The sequence below is a fragment of the Myodes glareolus genome, chromosome 23, assembly GCF_982192425.1.
Source record: "Myodes glareolus chromosome 23, mMyoGla1.1, whole genome shotgun sequence".
In the NCBI taxonomy this organism is placed as follows: Eukaryota; Metazoa; Chordata; class Mammalia; order Rodentia; family Cricetidae; genus Myodes; species Myodes glareolus.
Window position 1 is genome coordinate 50,443,743 of NC_142048.1, and position 16,793 is coordinate 50,460,535.

The 16,793-nt window shown below is 47.6% G+C and overlaps 1 protein-coding gene across 6 annotated transcripts in view; it reads right to left on the minus strand.

Moving 5' to 3' along the window:
* Mcph1 (microcephalin 1) overlaps window positions 1–16,793 on the minus strand; it is a 194,206-nt gene that overhangs the window by 12,870 nt on the left and 164,543 nt on the right. For all 6 annotated transcript variants that reach the window (XM_087901116.1, XM_087901113.1, XM_087901112.1 and 3 more), the window contains one exon: window positions 156–393. In XM_087901116.1, the coding sequence (XP_087757242.1) occupies window positions 156–393 (238 nt within the window). The remainder of the gene's footprint in view (window positions 1–155; window positions 394–16,793) is intronic.

Sequence of the window (16,793 nt, forward strand, 5' to 3'; positions counted from 1 at the left end):
AGGCCCAAACCACATGGGCACCGTCTATGTCTCTCAATGCCTGTTCTTACTACCTGGACCACAAAGCGGGAGTCTCTTTAAGCTCTAGATGGCTATGTGACCAGCAGGACCCTCCCCTGTCCCTCCTGCTTGTGTCCCACCACCTGGGATCCTACCTAAGACCCATTTCTCCGACAGGTACTGGATCCTTGCTTCCTTCTTGCCATGGTAGGGACCAATGATGAGGCTGGCCAGCTGAGGGGTTGGGCTGACTTGGCCACCACACAGGAGCACCAGTTCGCACAGCTTGGCTCTTGGGGGGCTGCTGGCTGGTGCAATGAACATCTTCGGCTGATTGGCAAAGAGGGCTCCTTGGTATCGCTGGGTAGACAACTGGCGCTCAAGTCTGCAGACCTGTGGAGGGAAGGGAGTCAGTGAAGGCAGAACTCACTCAGTGTGGAGAGCACGTCAACAGTGAGGCTCACTTCTCTTTTCAAAAATAAACTCAAGGTAAGGTTGCTGTATTAGTCAATTTCTGTCAAATTGACAATGTATTTAAGACAAATACCATCAGGGAAGAAGGCTTCCTTTCAGCTCATGGTTTCAGGGTGTCAGTTCATGGTTTCTGTGCTCAGTAAGGTGATTGGGAAACAGAGTGCAGTTGAACCAAGGGACCCAGTGGGCCAATAGAAGGCCCATCATTTTAAACACATTTTACTAATAACAGATTAATAAGGACTTTTTTTTTAAGTGCAAATAGCCTTGGAGCTATTGAGAGTTATGTATTTTAAGTATTTTAGTCTGTTCCCCCAATAGCTGGGATCACAGCTCAGGGTAATTGGGGGTTTGAATGTCAAGCACGGGGAAAAGGAGCTCTTGAAATGGGTGAAGCCTTGGTGGAGCTCTGTTTGAAGGGCGAGAGACCCTGCAAGCAGCAAAGAATAAGTTCCTCCGTTTACACCGCCCATGTTTCCCCACCCAGTTTGCACAAAACAAAACCCAGTGGTGTTTTGTTTTGTTTCAGAGGCCGGGTTTTGCTGTGTCGGAGAGGCCTGGAACTCTTCATATCCTGGGCTGGCCTCAAATTCTCTGTCTCCTGTGTCTATCTCCTTTAAGTGTGGGGATTATGTGAGAAGGACCACACCTAGACCTAGTGTAAAGAGTAAAGAGGGCCTCACTGTGAAAACAAAGCTGCACTATCAGGGTAGTAGGGCCCACTCGGTATACTTTAACTTAGTTATAAAATTTCTTTTCCTTGGGATTTTCTAATACTGGGCATTGAAAACATGCTCCTGACTGGCAGCTGGCAGAGGTCTTATTTTATCCATGGTTCTTTTACTAACATGGTGAGGAGCTCACCGATATTCCTGTGAGAAAGGCAGTGGGGTGATTGTTAGATGAAGAGATGAGGCTGAAGCAGGCTCAGAGAGCCTACCTACACGGTGAGTCAGATGCAAAGAAGAAACCACGGCCGCCACTATCCACCAAGTTCTCGAACTGCTGGACTAGGCTGTGGTGAAACAGCAGCCCAAGAAACAATATCCAGGGCATAGCCATGTATTTGAAACAGTAATTAGAATTTTGACCCATGACTGAAGCAAGAAGGATACAAAGTAAAAAGTCAATGTTTGTACATTAGACATTGTCTATTAGTTCACTAAAGTCTTCTCTTCCATAAAGGCAGGCAGGAAACATGAATGTTCTGGGGGTACACCAACTTCTATGATCTACACAGGGCCGCATTCCAGTCCAAAGACAGACTGGACTGATCCACGCCAATCAAAGTGATCTCATTTCCTCTGCAGATGGCATACTCGCAGTCAATGGGATTGAAGACTAAGTGGGGGCATTTCCTTCGCTATTACAACACCAAACGCCCTTTGGACTAAACGGTCATGTATATGTGTGACACATGCAGTTATTGAGCCCTTGGGGCATGATGGAAATGGATGAATGGGAAGATGAAGAACCTACCTGAACCAACCAAACCGAGACACATTCTTCTTTTTTCCTTATATTCAAAAACCAATTCTAAGTGTGTGAGCTACCTGTTTTTTTTTTAACTTTTTCTTTCCAGAAATTAAAGTATCTGAATGATCTCACTCAATTAACTACTCTTAAGGATTTCCTGTGCATTTATTAATCCATTCTAAAATGCTCACACAATGAGCACATACACACTTACAATACAGTATTTTAAAACAACAACAATAAATAATAACCTGGGTTTGGTGGTACACACATGTAATCCCAACACTTTGTAGGCAGAGGGAGTAGGCTCAGAAATTCAAAGCCAGCCTCAGCTATACAGTGAATTTGAGCCTGCTTCTGCTTCTGCTTTCACTTAGGAAGAGGGAGATGAGCTTTTGCCACCCCAGAATGTGGAATCAGTTGCCAGTTTCTTTGCTTAGTTATTATTTCCTCACCAAGCATGTACATTTACCAGATTCACTTGGGGTACTGGTGAACAAGGAGAAACAGGGGTCCTGACTTCAGATCATAAGAAGTCAGGTTAAATTTTTATTTTGTTTATTATCCAGTCTAAAAATCAAAGGAGGCACAGTGTTAAAAAAAATCTGATTATTACTGAACAATGGTAGCTCATGCCTTTAATCTCAGCACTCAGGAGGCAGAGACAGGTGGATCTGTCTCTGTGGTTCAAGGCCAACCTGGTTTACAGAGTAAGTTCAAGGACAGCTACACAGAGAAATTCCATTTTGAAAAACAAAAACAAACAAAAAATCTGACTATTATTTGGAACAATTGAGCCTGCACAGGCACTGACTTGCTGTTGTGGTGGGAATGTGACATGTCTCCGACACCTGGGCCGATGGTGCTGTCTGGGAAGGCCGTGGAACCGTTAGGAAGCAGTCTTGCTGGAGGAAGGAGGCCACTGAGGGTGGCTCTGAGGTTTTATGGCTGGGCCTCACTTCCTGCTCACTCTGTTTCTTGAGTGCTGATACAATGTGACCATCGAGTCTCCCACTACTGCTGTAGAGCCTTCGCCAGCTGCTGCCATGTCTTCCCCATCATGAAGGGAAGAGCACCCTGAGCTCTGAGCCAGGAAACACACCTTCCTCTGTTAAATTACTTCTTGTCAAGTATTTGGTCAAAGTAATAAGAATAACTAAGATCCTCTTTCTCTAGTCAAGGACATGCATGAAACAGGGAGTTCATTGCCATAGAAACTGTGATGATTGGCACATCTCACTTACAAAAGCAATAGGGCTTTTGTGCTCAATGGTGAGGTCCTTCCCTAAGGAAGGCTTGAGAACAGGCTGATTCTCAGGACTTTCTGAAGAAAGAAGTCCTTAATAGTCCTCTTGGCCTTTCCGACGTTTTTCAGTGAGGGGCAGAATCACCTGGAAGTACAGGAGTCATCGCAGCCCCGCCCCTAGAGACACCCCTTGCTGTTGAGTGCATGTGGCCAAGCTGCCTACTGGTCATTGATGCTGCCTTGGAACCTAGGCGCTGACAGGGAGTGGTCCCTTGCTGTGCTGCTCTGGCCTCTCTACGGGGCCTCCTTATCCCTTCAGAGGGAGAGGAAGATCATAGTCTAGGCCATCTTGGGCTGATTATTTTCAAGACTGTTTTAATCCCCTATTGCCAAAATTCAAGGCAACTTCCTTAACCTCCAGTTTCATTGCAAACTTAAACACACACACACCTCAAAGAGAAGATGCTGGCCAGACATGAGGATATTATGGGGGCAGGGGAGGCAGGTGTGAATCACTGAGCATGAGCAGACGGCTGGATGGCCATTGTGATATGTTATTTCTGTTGTCACCTCAACAAAGACCACAGAAACAACTGACACCGACCTTAGGCTTTTCTGAGGAGACTGCCCAGTGGATAATCGCTTGCTTTGTAATGCTGAGGAACAGAGTTTAGATCCCCATCCCTCACATAAAAGCCCCTTAGGTAAAGTGAAGAACCTGTAATCCTAGAAAACAGACAGCAGGGATGGGGTGGGAGGCTTTGGGTTCGGTAGGAGGCCCTGCCTTGGTAAACTTGGAAACACGTGAAGAAGACAACCAACATCAACTTCTGGCCTTTACACGCACCCCCACCACATGAACCCCCACACATATGAACACACCAACACATGAACAAACAAAAGGGCAAACCTAAAAAACCATTTGTATCACCAAATGGGAGTGAGTCTATCAAGCTGAAATCTGTTGAAGGAGACTCAGAGGAGCGTGTTGTATAGATCAGGAGCACTGGCATGGACCCAACTGGCTTTTCTGTTGGGGAGGGAAAGTGTCTTCTTGCACATAGTTGCATCACATGTCACCAGGCAGAATTTGCATGGCCATCTATGGGGTCCCAAAGGGGCTCAAAGGCCTTCAGAGCCGGAATCAGGTGACTAAGAGTCTACACTCCTCTTCAGAAGTCAGGATGGACGACAGGCACAGCGACGCACATTCGTCATGCCAGCCCTCAGGAGTCTGGGGCACAGGCCAGCGTCAGTTACACAGCGATCGATACTGTAGGTAAAAAAAACCTTAGAAGAAATGGAGTTCACTGACACCCTAGGCTTAAGCAGCCTTTAAAGTAATGTAAAGATATGTATTTACGGACAGGAAAGCAAAGAAGCAGACAGAAAATGGCTGCTTCTTGCTCTGAGCTCTTATTCCACACTGCTGGTGGAGGTTAGCAATGGTACGGTGCCAGCTGAGGTCAAAAATTGACTCTGATTTGTCCTAAGCAGAGAGGCTACTGATTCACTAGGGTTTTGCTCAGACCCTTCAATCTGTTTAGAAGGCAGCAATGGCAGACTGTGTACTGTTGAAGCAGAACAGAATCTCCCAGGCTTCTCGCTCCAAGAAATCCTAGCTATTTGTTTATGATCAAGAACTAAACCTTGGCAGGGGTTGACAATTCATTCACTGTAGCCAGGGCTGTGGATTTCTATTAGTGGGGAGCTCACCTGCTGAGTCTCTCTGGCTCACTGATGGGATATGCAGGATCTTGGTGGGCCACTTCTGGAAGAGGAGGTACAAAGCTGCTGTGATCAAATCCTGGTGGCAGCAGACAGTATGAGGGGCCAAAACTGCAGGAGGATGCCTGCCTGAGGCCATTTGCTAGCCACAGGACAGTCAGGCTTTGAATCAAAGGGTTTGGGCCCCACGGTGCTGGCCCTTCCCAACTTTGTTTCTCACCACTACCAAGGAGACAAATCCACACCCAGGTCAAGTGAGATAACACCACACCTGGTTCCCAAACAAGTTTTCCATAGCCTGATAATAACATACACATGTTGGGCCTGATGACTCTTCTGAGAAGCATGGGGAACCCAAGCAGGCGGCACTGTCAGTGCATCTTAGATTTGGAATACGGGGCACATGCCACCTCCCTAACTGGTGAGGAGCTGGCGATGTCAGCTCTGGGTGGGCCTCTAGGACACTCACATGGGTGTGTAATAACAGGACAGGTGCCCACTTGCTGGGTCAGGACTTCTGAATCCACAGTGGGGTCCAATTCATTAGTAACCTGCTTTACTCCTGTAGCATGGGATTGGGGGGCTGCTATGTGGGTCTGCTTTCTCTCTGAAATGTACTCTGCCCATTAAGCCAATTCCTCAAGTGTACCGCCAATGAGCCTGGACTTTTCAGATGGTTGGTGCCACACTCACAGAACTGGATATGAAAAATGTCTGTTTCTTGCATGTTAATTTAAAGGGTATGACCTTGCCTTTTCAGTCTTCTATTTTATTTCCAGTTGTTTTTTTTCCCCTTCAAGGACAGTGTGCCTCGTTCTCTGTGAATCCTTATCTAATAGGCTTTACCCTCAAATCCTTTCTACCTGACTTAGTTAAGGGCATTTAGTGCTGCTGGTCATGCATGGCCATGCACACCAGCACTTAGTGTCCAGGAATACAGAGAAAAAAAATAACAACCCACACATGTGACCAAGACTAGAGAGAGATGACTTGGAGTCAGGTGGAAATGCAGGATGCACAGAGGATATGGTATCTCTCAGCCTGTTAGAGAAGGAGTCAGGTGTTATAATTTCTAACTTAGCAAGAAAAGTAACTTCAGGGGCTGGCGAGATGGGTCAGTGGTTATGAACACTGACTGTTCTTCCAGAGGGCCCGGGTTCAATTCCTAGCACCCACATGGTAGCTCACTACTATCTGTAACTCTAGTTCCAGGGGACCTGACACCCTCATACAGACACACATGCAGACAAAACACCAATGCATATAAAATAAAAGTAAATAAATTATTAGAAAAAGAAAAATAATTTTAATTAAAATAACTAACTGAAGACGGTGCACAAGATGGCTCAGTCAGTAAAGTACTTACTCTGTGAACACAAAGACCTGAGTTCAAGCCCTAGAACTCACATGAAAAAGCCAGATGTGGTGGTATGTGCTTGCAGTCCTAATGTTGGAGAGATGGGAACAGGCTGATTCCTGGAGCTTACTGCCCAGCAACGCACCTTACCTGGTAAATTCTAGGTCAGGGAGAAACCCTGCCTCAAATAAATCAAAGCAGGGGTTGGAGAGATGGCTCAGCAGTTAAGTGCACCAACTGCTCTTCCAGAGCACCTGGGTTCGATTCCCAGCACCCACATCATGGCTCACAACCATTTGTAACATCAGTTCTACGGGTTCTGATGCCCTTTTCTGTCCTCCTCAGGCATCTGGCACACACATGGTATACAGACACACACGTAGGCAAAACATCCATACACATAAAGTGAAAAAAAATCAAGGTGGCCAGGCATGTAAGCACAGATCTTTAATCCCAAAACTGAGGAGGCTGAGGCAAGGGGATCTCTGTGAGTTCTATGTTATCCAGGGCAATATAGTGAGTTCCAGGACAACCAAAGCTATAGAGTAAGGTCCTTTCTCAAAAAACAAACAAGCAATAAACTATAAATACATAAATAAAACTCCAGACAAAATTATTCAGGTGGAAAATATCAAGGTGGATAGTGTCAGAGGAATGACATCATATATGTGCACACGTATGTACACGAATACTCCCTCTCTCTCTCTGAATATTTCTCCCACTGGTGGAAGTGACTCCTTTCTCACTGTTCTCTGAGGGCTCAGCTGTCTAGGTGTTTTGAGGGGAACTGCAGAGGCAGGAGAACCTCACTCCACAGTGTGTACAGATCCTGGAGGCACCAGAAGGGAGTTGGGGAATCCAGAGAGTTAGACGGAGAATCCCTAGTGCTGGGTTGTCCTAGAGCAGTCACCCCTGGCCAAGGCAGCTACTTCATCGGAGTGCGAATACCGAGAATTTGTATTGAAGAATACGGAGTAACCAGAGTAGAGTGGGGTCCTTAGAGGACATCTTCATGAGAGTTTTCACCATATGGGGGTGAAACTGAGGTACAGGGATACAGGACACAGAACTCCTCTGGGCATTACAGAGAACCTGACAACACTGCCTGGCAAATCCTGCTCCCACCGACTCTTCACACTGCTCAGGATGCTGTCACTGAACTCACTCGGGCTCTCCTCGCCTGCTCTTCATTCTCATGGTGGGTCACTGGTGAGTCCAATGCCCAACTCATTCCACCATCTGTTCAGGAGAACAGGCTCCACCCTGAGAGCACAGAAATGGGAAGACGGTGCACTCTCTTTCTCAGCTGAGAGTACAATATGACATCTCATTCATGGTGGTGGTGGTGGTGGAAAAGGGAGAGGAAAGCACATGGCGGGGCACTTCAGGGGACGGGTGCCTAGAGCTCGGCACACTCCAACACATAGCCTAGGATCTCTGGAGTGTGAATGCGCAGGAGGTGGGGGGAGGGGATAATAAGAAAAGACAGCTTTTTTTCCGAGTGTTTAAGTGACCATGGGATGAGGCTGAATAAGCAGGCATCAGATCAACATGATCACACAGTGGGAGGAAGTTAGTTAGCAGGGCCACCAAAAAACTCATTATGTAGTAAGTTCCAGGCCAGCTTGGGCTACAGGATGAAAGCCTATCTGAAACCAAACAAACAAAATCAATCAACCAATCAACAAATTCCCTCACACGAGCAGCAGGTTATAGCATCGACTTTAAGTTGGAAGAATTGCCCTGTAGAAAAAATACACAGCGCAGGCTGGAAAGGCCAAAGGAAAGGACTGCCATGATTTTAGTAAGAAATGAAGACGTGAAGGCTGTGAGCTGGAGAAGGAAGAGAACTCAGGACAGAACGAGAAAGCAACTCTACTTAGAACCTAGCTATGTTGTTTGCTTGTTATGTACAAATCAGGAGGTCGGCATGAACGGCAGTGCAAGAGCCACGAGTGACACCTGCAGGAAGATTCAGCTATTAAGGTCCGAAGGTTTCCAGTACTCTATCTTTTCCCCAAGTTCAACATCAACATGCAGGAACTACAGGTGTTGAGCAGCTGGAGACTAAATTGCTTTTTATTATCCATGCAGCTGCGTGCAGACATGGCCTTATACCCACAGTCATGTGACTTAAAGCTTCAAGCCACTCGAGAACTCTTGATGAAAGAAAGAACTCATCTCTAACCCCTCTTCCTTCTCTATCCCTGCCCACCACACCTGTCTGGTATCCAACCTCCAACACAGCATGCTGTTTCTCACATGCAGTCACAACACTGCTTTCTGGCATGAAGACAGTGGAACAATAAACAGGACATTCTGTAGCCTCCCTACCAGTGACTGAGGGTGGACTGTTCCCTGGGAAAGCCAATAGTCCCCACTGAGCAAGTCTGTGTCCTGCTTGCCCACCTGAGGACTGCCTGTCATTCTCCTCATCCTCCTGATTACCTCACATCCACAACTGAAAACACACATTTCCCCATTTACCTGCTACGTCCCTGCTCCACTCTCCTGGACAAATCTGTGTCTCTTTGTTCTCACTTGCCGTGCACCGCGGCCCCGGTCTGCGCTCTATGCGTTAGACCCCGGTTCGCGAGCTTCGGGCAAGGGGCTGGAGGTTGAGAATACTCACGCACAGACAGACCGACACACAGGCCTTCAATCACTGGTACCAAAAAGCCCTCTTTAAAAGCACCTTGGAGGCTTAAATACCCTGCAGTCAATGGCCAACAGGTGAAAATCCCATCCTCTGATCCTCTAGCAAAGCACAGCTTTTAGTAACTTCAATTAGAAGGTTCTAGCAGGGAAGAGCAGCTGAAGGCCAGGAACCCAATTGGTCCCAACACTCACTCATCCTCCCTACAGTCTTTGCTTCCACTGCATCCATGGTGTCATTTGCTATTCAGGCCCCTAGTGTTGTAGACAAGCACCATAGTCTTCACAATACACGGCATGGACTGACCCCACCTTCCTCTGGAGTAATTTCCCCATCCTACCCATAGTGCCTGCTCTGTTGCTAGTCACTTTACTGGCTCTTTCTTGTCCTGACCTCTGAATGCTGGATGTATCAGTCCTGGATGTTCTTTTGTTTTGCTCTTCCCATAGCCCCAAACAATCGTCCTCAAAGGGCCTCTCTTAGCTGCTGATGCCCAGATTCTGCCTCCAGTACTGACTCTTCCTACCCACTGCCCCATTCCCCTTGTGTATTGGGGCAGAAAGGTGTCTGATCCACCTCTCTGCTCAAATCATAACTTGCTGTCTTGCTTCTCAGTATCTTCTGGGTCTGCAGTCTTCCATCTCAATCTTGGGTGCTGAAGCCCAAACCCTAGGGTCAGACTCATAGCCTCACTTCCTTTCTTATGTCCTACGTCACTGGACCAGGGACTGACTGGCTTCACCATCAAAACACTGCCGAGGCCTTGGCCACTACTGTTCAAGTGAGGACAAGTACAACTTCACGGCTCCAGAGGAAGCCACCATGTCTATTTCTTTCTTGCTAGCCTCCTTAGCAACTCTTCTCATCACAGTGGGAATTTTAGAATCAGACGCTTGGGATCATAAATCTGGAATGCTGGTGTGCCATTTCACAAGGGTGAAAGCTGAAGACCCCTCAGTGGGCAGCAAGGCACTCACCACTATGGACCTGCACTGAGCATGCCTCTCAGGCAGCCATGCCCACTTCTGGCTTCTGACTGGTCTGCCTCACACTCTTGCACCCCACTACTTGAGATGTTCTACCTTCCCACCTAGGTGACCTTGCAGCTTACTCAGCAAGGCCTGTCCTCTAAGCACTAAGGGTGCCCCTTGGTCGTGTCCTCTAAGCACTGTGGGTGCTCCTCTGCTCTCAAAACTCTCCCCCTCCTGTGAGCTTGGTCTGCTTTTCCTTCTGTCAAAATTTCAGGCACCTTCCAATGTAACAGATCATTTATTTTGTGTTATTTCTCGTTTCTCCTGCTGGAACCAAAGGCAATGGCTGCTTTGTTCAGTGGTAGTAGACCCCAGCATGCTCGGCAACACCTGACATGCAGTGGGCGCTTAGCTACGTTTGCACAGTTAATGGATTTCTTGGGTAACTGTGGGGGAATGGTATGCAGGAGAACCGTGGTTCTGTGAAATCTAATTTCAAGAAAGCTCCAACTTTGCTTGGGAAGCAAAACATACCACTTTAGGGGTCAAGTCAGGCAGGAATGAGGAGAGAGAAGATGTCTTAAGGCTCAAGACTGTGGCAGATGAGACAATGCGTCGAAGGGTGTGTTGTAGTGATGGATGAGGGTTCACTGAGGGAGTGGGGAAAGGAAGGAACAATCTTGGGGAACATTACAGCAAAGCACCACAGGCCGTGAGGGAGGAGCTCTCTCCAGCAAAGAGAGTTGGGAGAGGTAGCTGGCCATGAGCAGGTTGCTGGGGGAGAGCAGGCCTGGCAGGGGGAGGACTCGGGTTGTATTCATCTCTTTTCTCGGGGTTCTGACACAATACCCGACAAAGCACCTTGAGAACAACAGCGTATATTCTGGGTTGCCACTCACAGAGGGAAAGGCATGACTGCAGGGGCAGGGGAAGGCTGGGCACACGGCACGCACAGTCATGAAGCAGAGAGAAGAAAGCTGGTGCTCACATCATGTCCTTAGCATTCAGCTCTGGCCCCTAGCCCATGGATGGAGCTTGCCCACAGTCAGGGTGGGTTTTCCCACCTCACTTAATCTAGAAATTCCCTTATAGGCATGCTCAGAGGTGTGTTTCCATGGTGATTCTAAATGAAGTTACCCAGTGCAGATGTGACCATCGGGATGTTGCAGCTCCATAGACATCCTAGCCCATGGGTTTACAGAGTTCCAAGCTGAGAACATGTACGGGACAGACAGCCCTGTGCTCCTGACCCACGTCTTGCCTCGGGCATTTCTTCTGTAGGCTCTTCACTTTCACCCCTTGGTAACATCTTTTGTAATAATCTCACAGATGTAATTCAGTGTTTCTCTGATTTCTCAGCTGTACAAGCAGGTTATCAAATTCCAGGAGGGAACTTAGATTCACAGTTGCTCAGTCAGAAGTCACAGCGGGACCCAGCTTGCCTGACGCTCACTCCAGGTGTCAGAACTCAGTCTCAGGACACCCAGCTGATGTTCAGAGCAAAGGGCTGCTTGGAGTGGAGCTGATGTGTGGTGTGCAAGGGCAGTTCATGGCTGGGCAGTGGGCCTGTGGCTCAGCTGTGCACGCTCAGCTGTGCACGCTCAGCTGTGCACGCTCAGCTGTGCACGCTCAGCTGTGCACGCTCAGCTGTGCACGCTCAGCTGTGCACGCTCAGCTGTGCACGCTCAGCTGTGCACGCTCAGCTGTGCACGCTCAGCTGTGCACGCTCAGCTGTGCACGCTCAGCTGTGCACGCTCAGCTGTGCACGCTCAGCTGTGCACGCTCAGCTGTGCACATGCAACAACAGTCACCAGAGGACTTCATCTTTAACTTGCCACTTAGAACTTGCAAGTTTTAAGCATCTAATTTGAAACCGTTCATAGGCATTTTTGAAAGAACTACAAAAGTTAAAAAAAAAAAGTCTTATAGTCTTAGTTGGGGTAAACGTGCCAATACCACACTCCTTCTCAAGGTCACACACAAAATCACGCGAGAGTGTGTGATAACTTTGTCCTGGCCTGGGAGGCCCATGGGCAATAGCAGAGCAGGGTGATGACAAACTCAAAATCCTCCTTTTTGCTGGAAGTATGCTTCATGATGCTGTGATTTCTCACCACAGGGGGTCACATGCCAGGCCTGGTCTTCCCATCCCAGCTGCCAGGAGCTTGATGACTGGTTTGACTGGTCTGACTGGGCTAGAGACACCGGTGGACAACCAGAGCTGACCCCAGGGTGGGGCGGAGAAGAAGGGGGCAGAGTTCCGAAGGGGTGTTCTGCTGCCAACAGTACAACAGTACGTTGGTTGGAAAGGTTGAGAAAGAGTCACACCTTAAAAATAAAGGCTCCTGATTGTCACCAAGGGTGCTCTGGCTTTGCACTGGCTTTCCAGTGCCCTGAGCTTTCTGCACAAATCTCTGTAAAGGCTTCTGTTTTCCCACTAGACTCTGAGCTGTAAAATGCTTATTTAACTACTGCCATAAATTACTCAGCACGGAAACACACCATACGAGATTAAACGTAGAGTGACATGGAAAAGCATTTTTAAACGCTTGCCACACTAGGAACAAAATGCTCCACTCTGAGGGATTGCTGTGGTCTGCTGATACATACTCCAGTGCCTAGAGATGTGGAGGGCAGAGAGCGAGGAAGGCCCCGCCTCTTCCCGCACAGGGATCAGGAACCTCTGCTGAGTAGATCTCCCCCACCCTAGAGGCTGCACCCAGCATGTGGCACAGAGGAGGACCACCGGACTAAAACACTTGTATTTCCCAACCCACACCTCTTTCTCAGTGTGCACATGTGTGTTTAAGCAATTTCCTTGGAGCCTGATCTGTGAAGCTAGCTCACACATTGTTGCTCATTCAGTCATATGCTACAAACTGTTGGCTTCTGTTGGACACATCCAAAGATGTCTAAAGTGTGTGTCTCCAATATATGCCATGTTCTATTTGAATTGATTTTGCTTCTTATTTGAGTTCCCTTCCTGTGGCCACCAGGAAGCTCCCTTTGACAAATCCTCCAAGAACACCTACTATAATCTCTTTAGAATCTCTCCTGTCCCCAGAAGCTGAGCAACACGAGGGCAGGCCTGGGCTCGAGGAAGAGGACAGGCTTCAGTATCAGCTCTGTTGTGTGGACTTCAGTAAGCCCTTACCTCTCTTGACTACCAACTCCGGAACACGCTCTCATACCTTCTGCTCAGTAGAAATGCTGGAAGGAAAACTACAAATGCAGACCCTCCGGAAATGCCAGTGCACGTATTACCACAGCCTTCCACTCATTCACATTCATGCAACATTTGCACTCTGCATACTTGCTAAACCATTCCAGGTACATTCCACAAAATACCCTACGGTTATCAACTTCCTGAGGCAGAGACTCTCACTGTATAACATTTTACAGTCAGTGAGACTGACATCTAAGGCATCTTGACCAAGGTGACAAGTGGGTAACGTGGTAGGAAATATTCAAACTAGATCTGTCCTGCCAGGTAGAGCCCACGCCTTTGGTTACAGTGCACAGCGCCTTAAAGACACAGCTGCTCAACCAGGAGTGGTCTGAAAGAATGGTGGCTTTTCTAACTGTCAGTTCTCTGTCAGTGTCTGAAGATATCTGAGTCCTTTATTCTATATCCACAACCCAAACAGGTCTAAGTTTAATATACCTCCTGTCAAACTTTAAGCTTGACCTTGCTAGTTTGGGACTTAAAACATGGATATTTCATACGGTGTCTTGGCTCTTCCACATTCCAGGCTGGGGAACCTCAAGCTACCCAGCTGGTTAAATCAACTGTTTATGCCAAGATGCAGGTGAGGACCTCCGAGAGTTGAGATGGAGGCCACCTATAATCCTCTTAGCCTTGCCATTAAATGTCTGCTTAATGCACTTGAATCCCTCGACAATGTGAGATACAGCATAGATCATCTGGATTCAGCGTGCTGAATGAGGAAAGATTGATATGTTGGTTGATTTCAAGATTTCTCTCAAGGAAGATTATGGTATCTCTGAGGAGTCAGAAGTGTATGTGTGTGCATATAAGTAACATCCAGATATTCATCCGTAAAGAATTCTTATACAAAGCCCAAGGTGATAAGCCAATAACCATGAAGACTCCAGATACTAGACAATGCAGCCCTCCCTGCTGCTTAGGCTATGTTCTGAAATGTGAGCTCCAAGGATGGAAGGGAGGGGAGTTTGCCTTTCGTGCAGTAGCAACACAGCCTTAAACATCTGTGTCTGGTTAAGTGGACTGGACTCAGGAACATTTAACGGGCTGATGACTGGGAGATGAGAGCATGTCAGGGAGGGGACGTGAAGGCCAGTGACAATAGTGCAAGTGATTTAGAGAACCCTTATGTCCTTGGCAGTGGTGCTCTCAGGCAAAGCATGTGTTGTTGAGTCTGAGAGTATGGTTTATATAATCTCCCTTGGTTTTAACTCGAAATAAAATGAGATAAATTCCAAACAACATACTAAGAAAAAATATGGGGTGAAGACAGAGAAGGGAAGTGTTGGGAGGTAAAAAGCGCTGGATGTCGGCATCAGTCTGGGGAGGTATGTGGGTGGGCATTACTTTGATAACGAAACTCCCAGTAAATACAGAGTCTCTGTATTGTGAGGGAGACAAAAGGGCTGTCACTCACCCATAGCACTGGCCGACACCTTCACTTTATGAGAAAAGGCACAAGGAAGGGCTGAAGGAGGGTCACTGTTGGCCCAGCATCTCTAAGAGTCATGTACAAATGACACTTGCGGTTGTCCGGGATGATGATTGGGTTGGCCAAGGCAGAAGCGGTTTCCTGACTTTTGCTGAATGCTACTCAGACAACCAATGTCAGAGTTTGGTGAGTGCCAAACTTGGATTTTTAAAGCATCATTTGAGTTTAAAGGCTGCATAAGTGATGGGAACATAGCTGTCTGGGGAATCCACAAATAACTTCCAAAAAGTCATAAATCTGCATTTCATGCCTCATAGTGTTCAGCAACTTCAAGAACTATGTCAGAATTTGAACTCATTAGGTACTTTTTTCTTTCTTCTTCTTTTTTAAAAATCTCACACTACAGCCTGGAACTTTCCCTTATCCTCCTGCCTCAGTCTCCAAAGTGTTGCGATTCCAAGCATGTGCCAGTTCCCATTCCATCCCACCCCCACCCTGCCAGGCCCTCCCCTTCGGAGGTCTGAGGCTAGCCTCTACATACATTTCAGTAATAACATGTGAGCTACTCTGGTGTATGGTCCTGAATCTCCTTGTTTTCAATCCTCATTTTTAGACATCTCAATACCTATGGAAATCAGCCCTTGGTTTAAAGAATCTTTATTTGAGCCTTTAAAAACCATCAGGTAGGGTCATCAAGATGCTAAAGGCATTTACTGCTAAGTCTGATGACCTGAGTTTGATCCTTTGGACCCAGAACCCACTCCTCTACGATGCCCTTTGACTGCAGCACACATGCATAGAAAGTAAATGAATGAAACAATTTTTAAAAAGATTGTCGGGTAGGCAGTAAGAGCTTTGCAAGTCATATAAAAGTCCGAAGCACATTTGTAGGGTTTTAGGAAGTCAAGAGTTCTGGGTGTTGGGGAGATGGCTCAGTTAATAAAGTGCTTGTCTCTCAAGCATAAGGATTTAGCTTTGATCCCCATGCACTTGTGATCCCAGGGCTGGAAAGAGAACACAGGAAGACCCCCGAGGCTCAGTGAGAGAACTTGTCTCAAAGACAAGTTTTCCCTTGGCTTGGGGAAATGGGATGGGGGCGGGGGAGGAAGGATGGATATGGGAGCAGGGAAGTATATACCTCAACTAAGGGAGCCATTTTAGGGTTTGCAAGAGACTTGATTCTGGAGGGGTTCCCAGGCCCAAGGAGAGGTCCCCAGATTGTTCCCTGGGCAGCAGAGAAGAGGGTGCCTGAACTGGCCTTGGCCCATAACCATACTGATGAATATTTTGCATATCACCATAGAACCTTCATCTGGCGATGGATGGAGATAGAGACAGAGACACATATTGGAACACTGGACTTAACTCCCTAGGTCCAAATGAGAAGCAGAAGGAGGGAGAACGTGAGCAAGAAAGGCAGGACCAGAGGCAACCTTCATCTGACGATAGATGGAGATAGAGACGGAGACCCACACTGGAGCACTGGACTGAGCCCCCAAGGTCCAAATGAGAAGCAGAAGGAAGGAGAACATGAAAAAGGAAATCAGGACCGCGTGGGGTGCGTTCACCCACTGATACAAGGGGACTGATCGAATGAGAGCTCACCAAGGCCAGCTGGACTGGGACTGAACGAGCATGTGATCAAACCAGAGTCTCTGAATGTGGCTGACATGGGGGCTGACTGAGAAGCCATTGACAATGGCACAGGGTCTTGTTTTGTCTGCATGTACTGGCTTTTTGGGATCCTAGTCTGTTTGGATGCTCACCTTCCTAGACCTGGAGGGAGAGGGAAGGAACTTGAACTTCCCACAGGGCAGGAAACCTTGACTGCTCTTAGGACTCGAGAGGGAGGAGGAGAGGGAGTGGGGGGGAGGAGGAGAGGGAGTGGGGGGAATGGGAAGGTATGGGGAGGAGGGGAGGAAGTGGAAATTTTTATAAACAAATAAATAAATTTTTTTAAAAAAGAAGATGACCCCTGAGGAATGACACTGACCTTTAGTCTTCACGTGCATGAATACACACGCTTGTACACCCTACGCTCACCTGTGTGGACCTGGGCTTACACACAAAGTTGGGAATTCTGAGCAAAAATGTAGACAAGGGTGTACTTCAACAGCTCTATAGGGTTTGCTCTCATTCTAAGTGGATGTTAGTGTTGCCTCAGAAGCTGCAGGCCCACACTACTCCACGGAGGTCAGAAGACTGGGTGGGCAGGACCTGACACTGC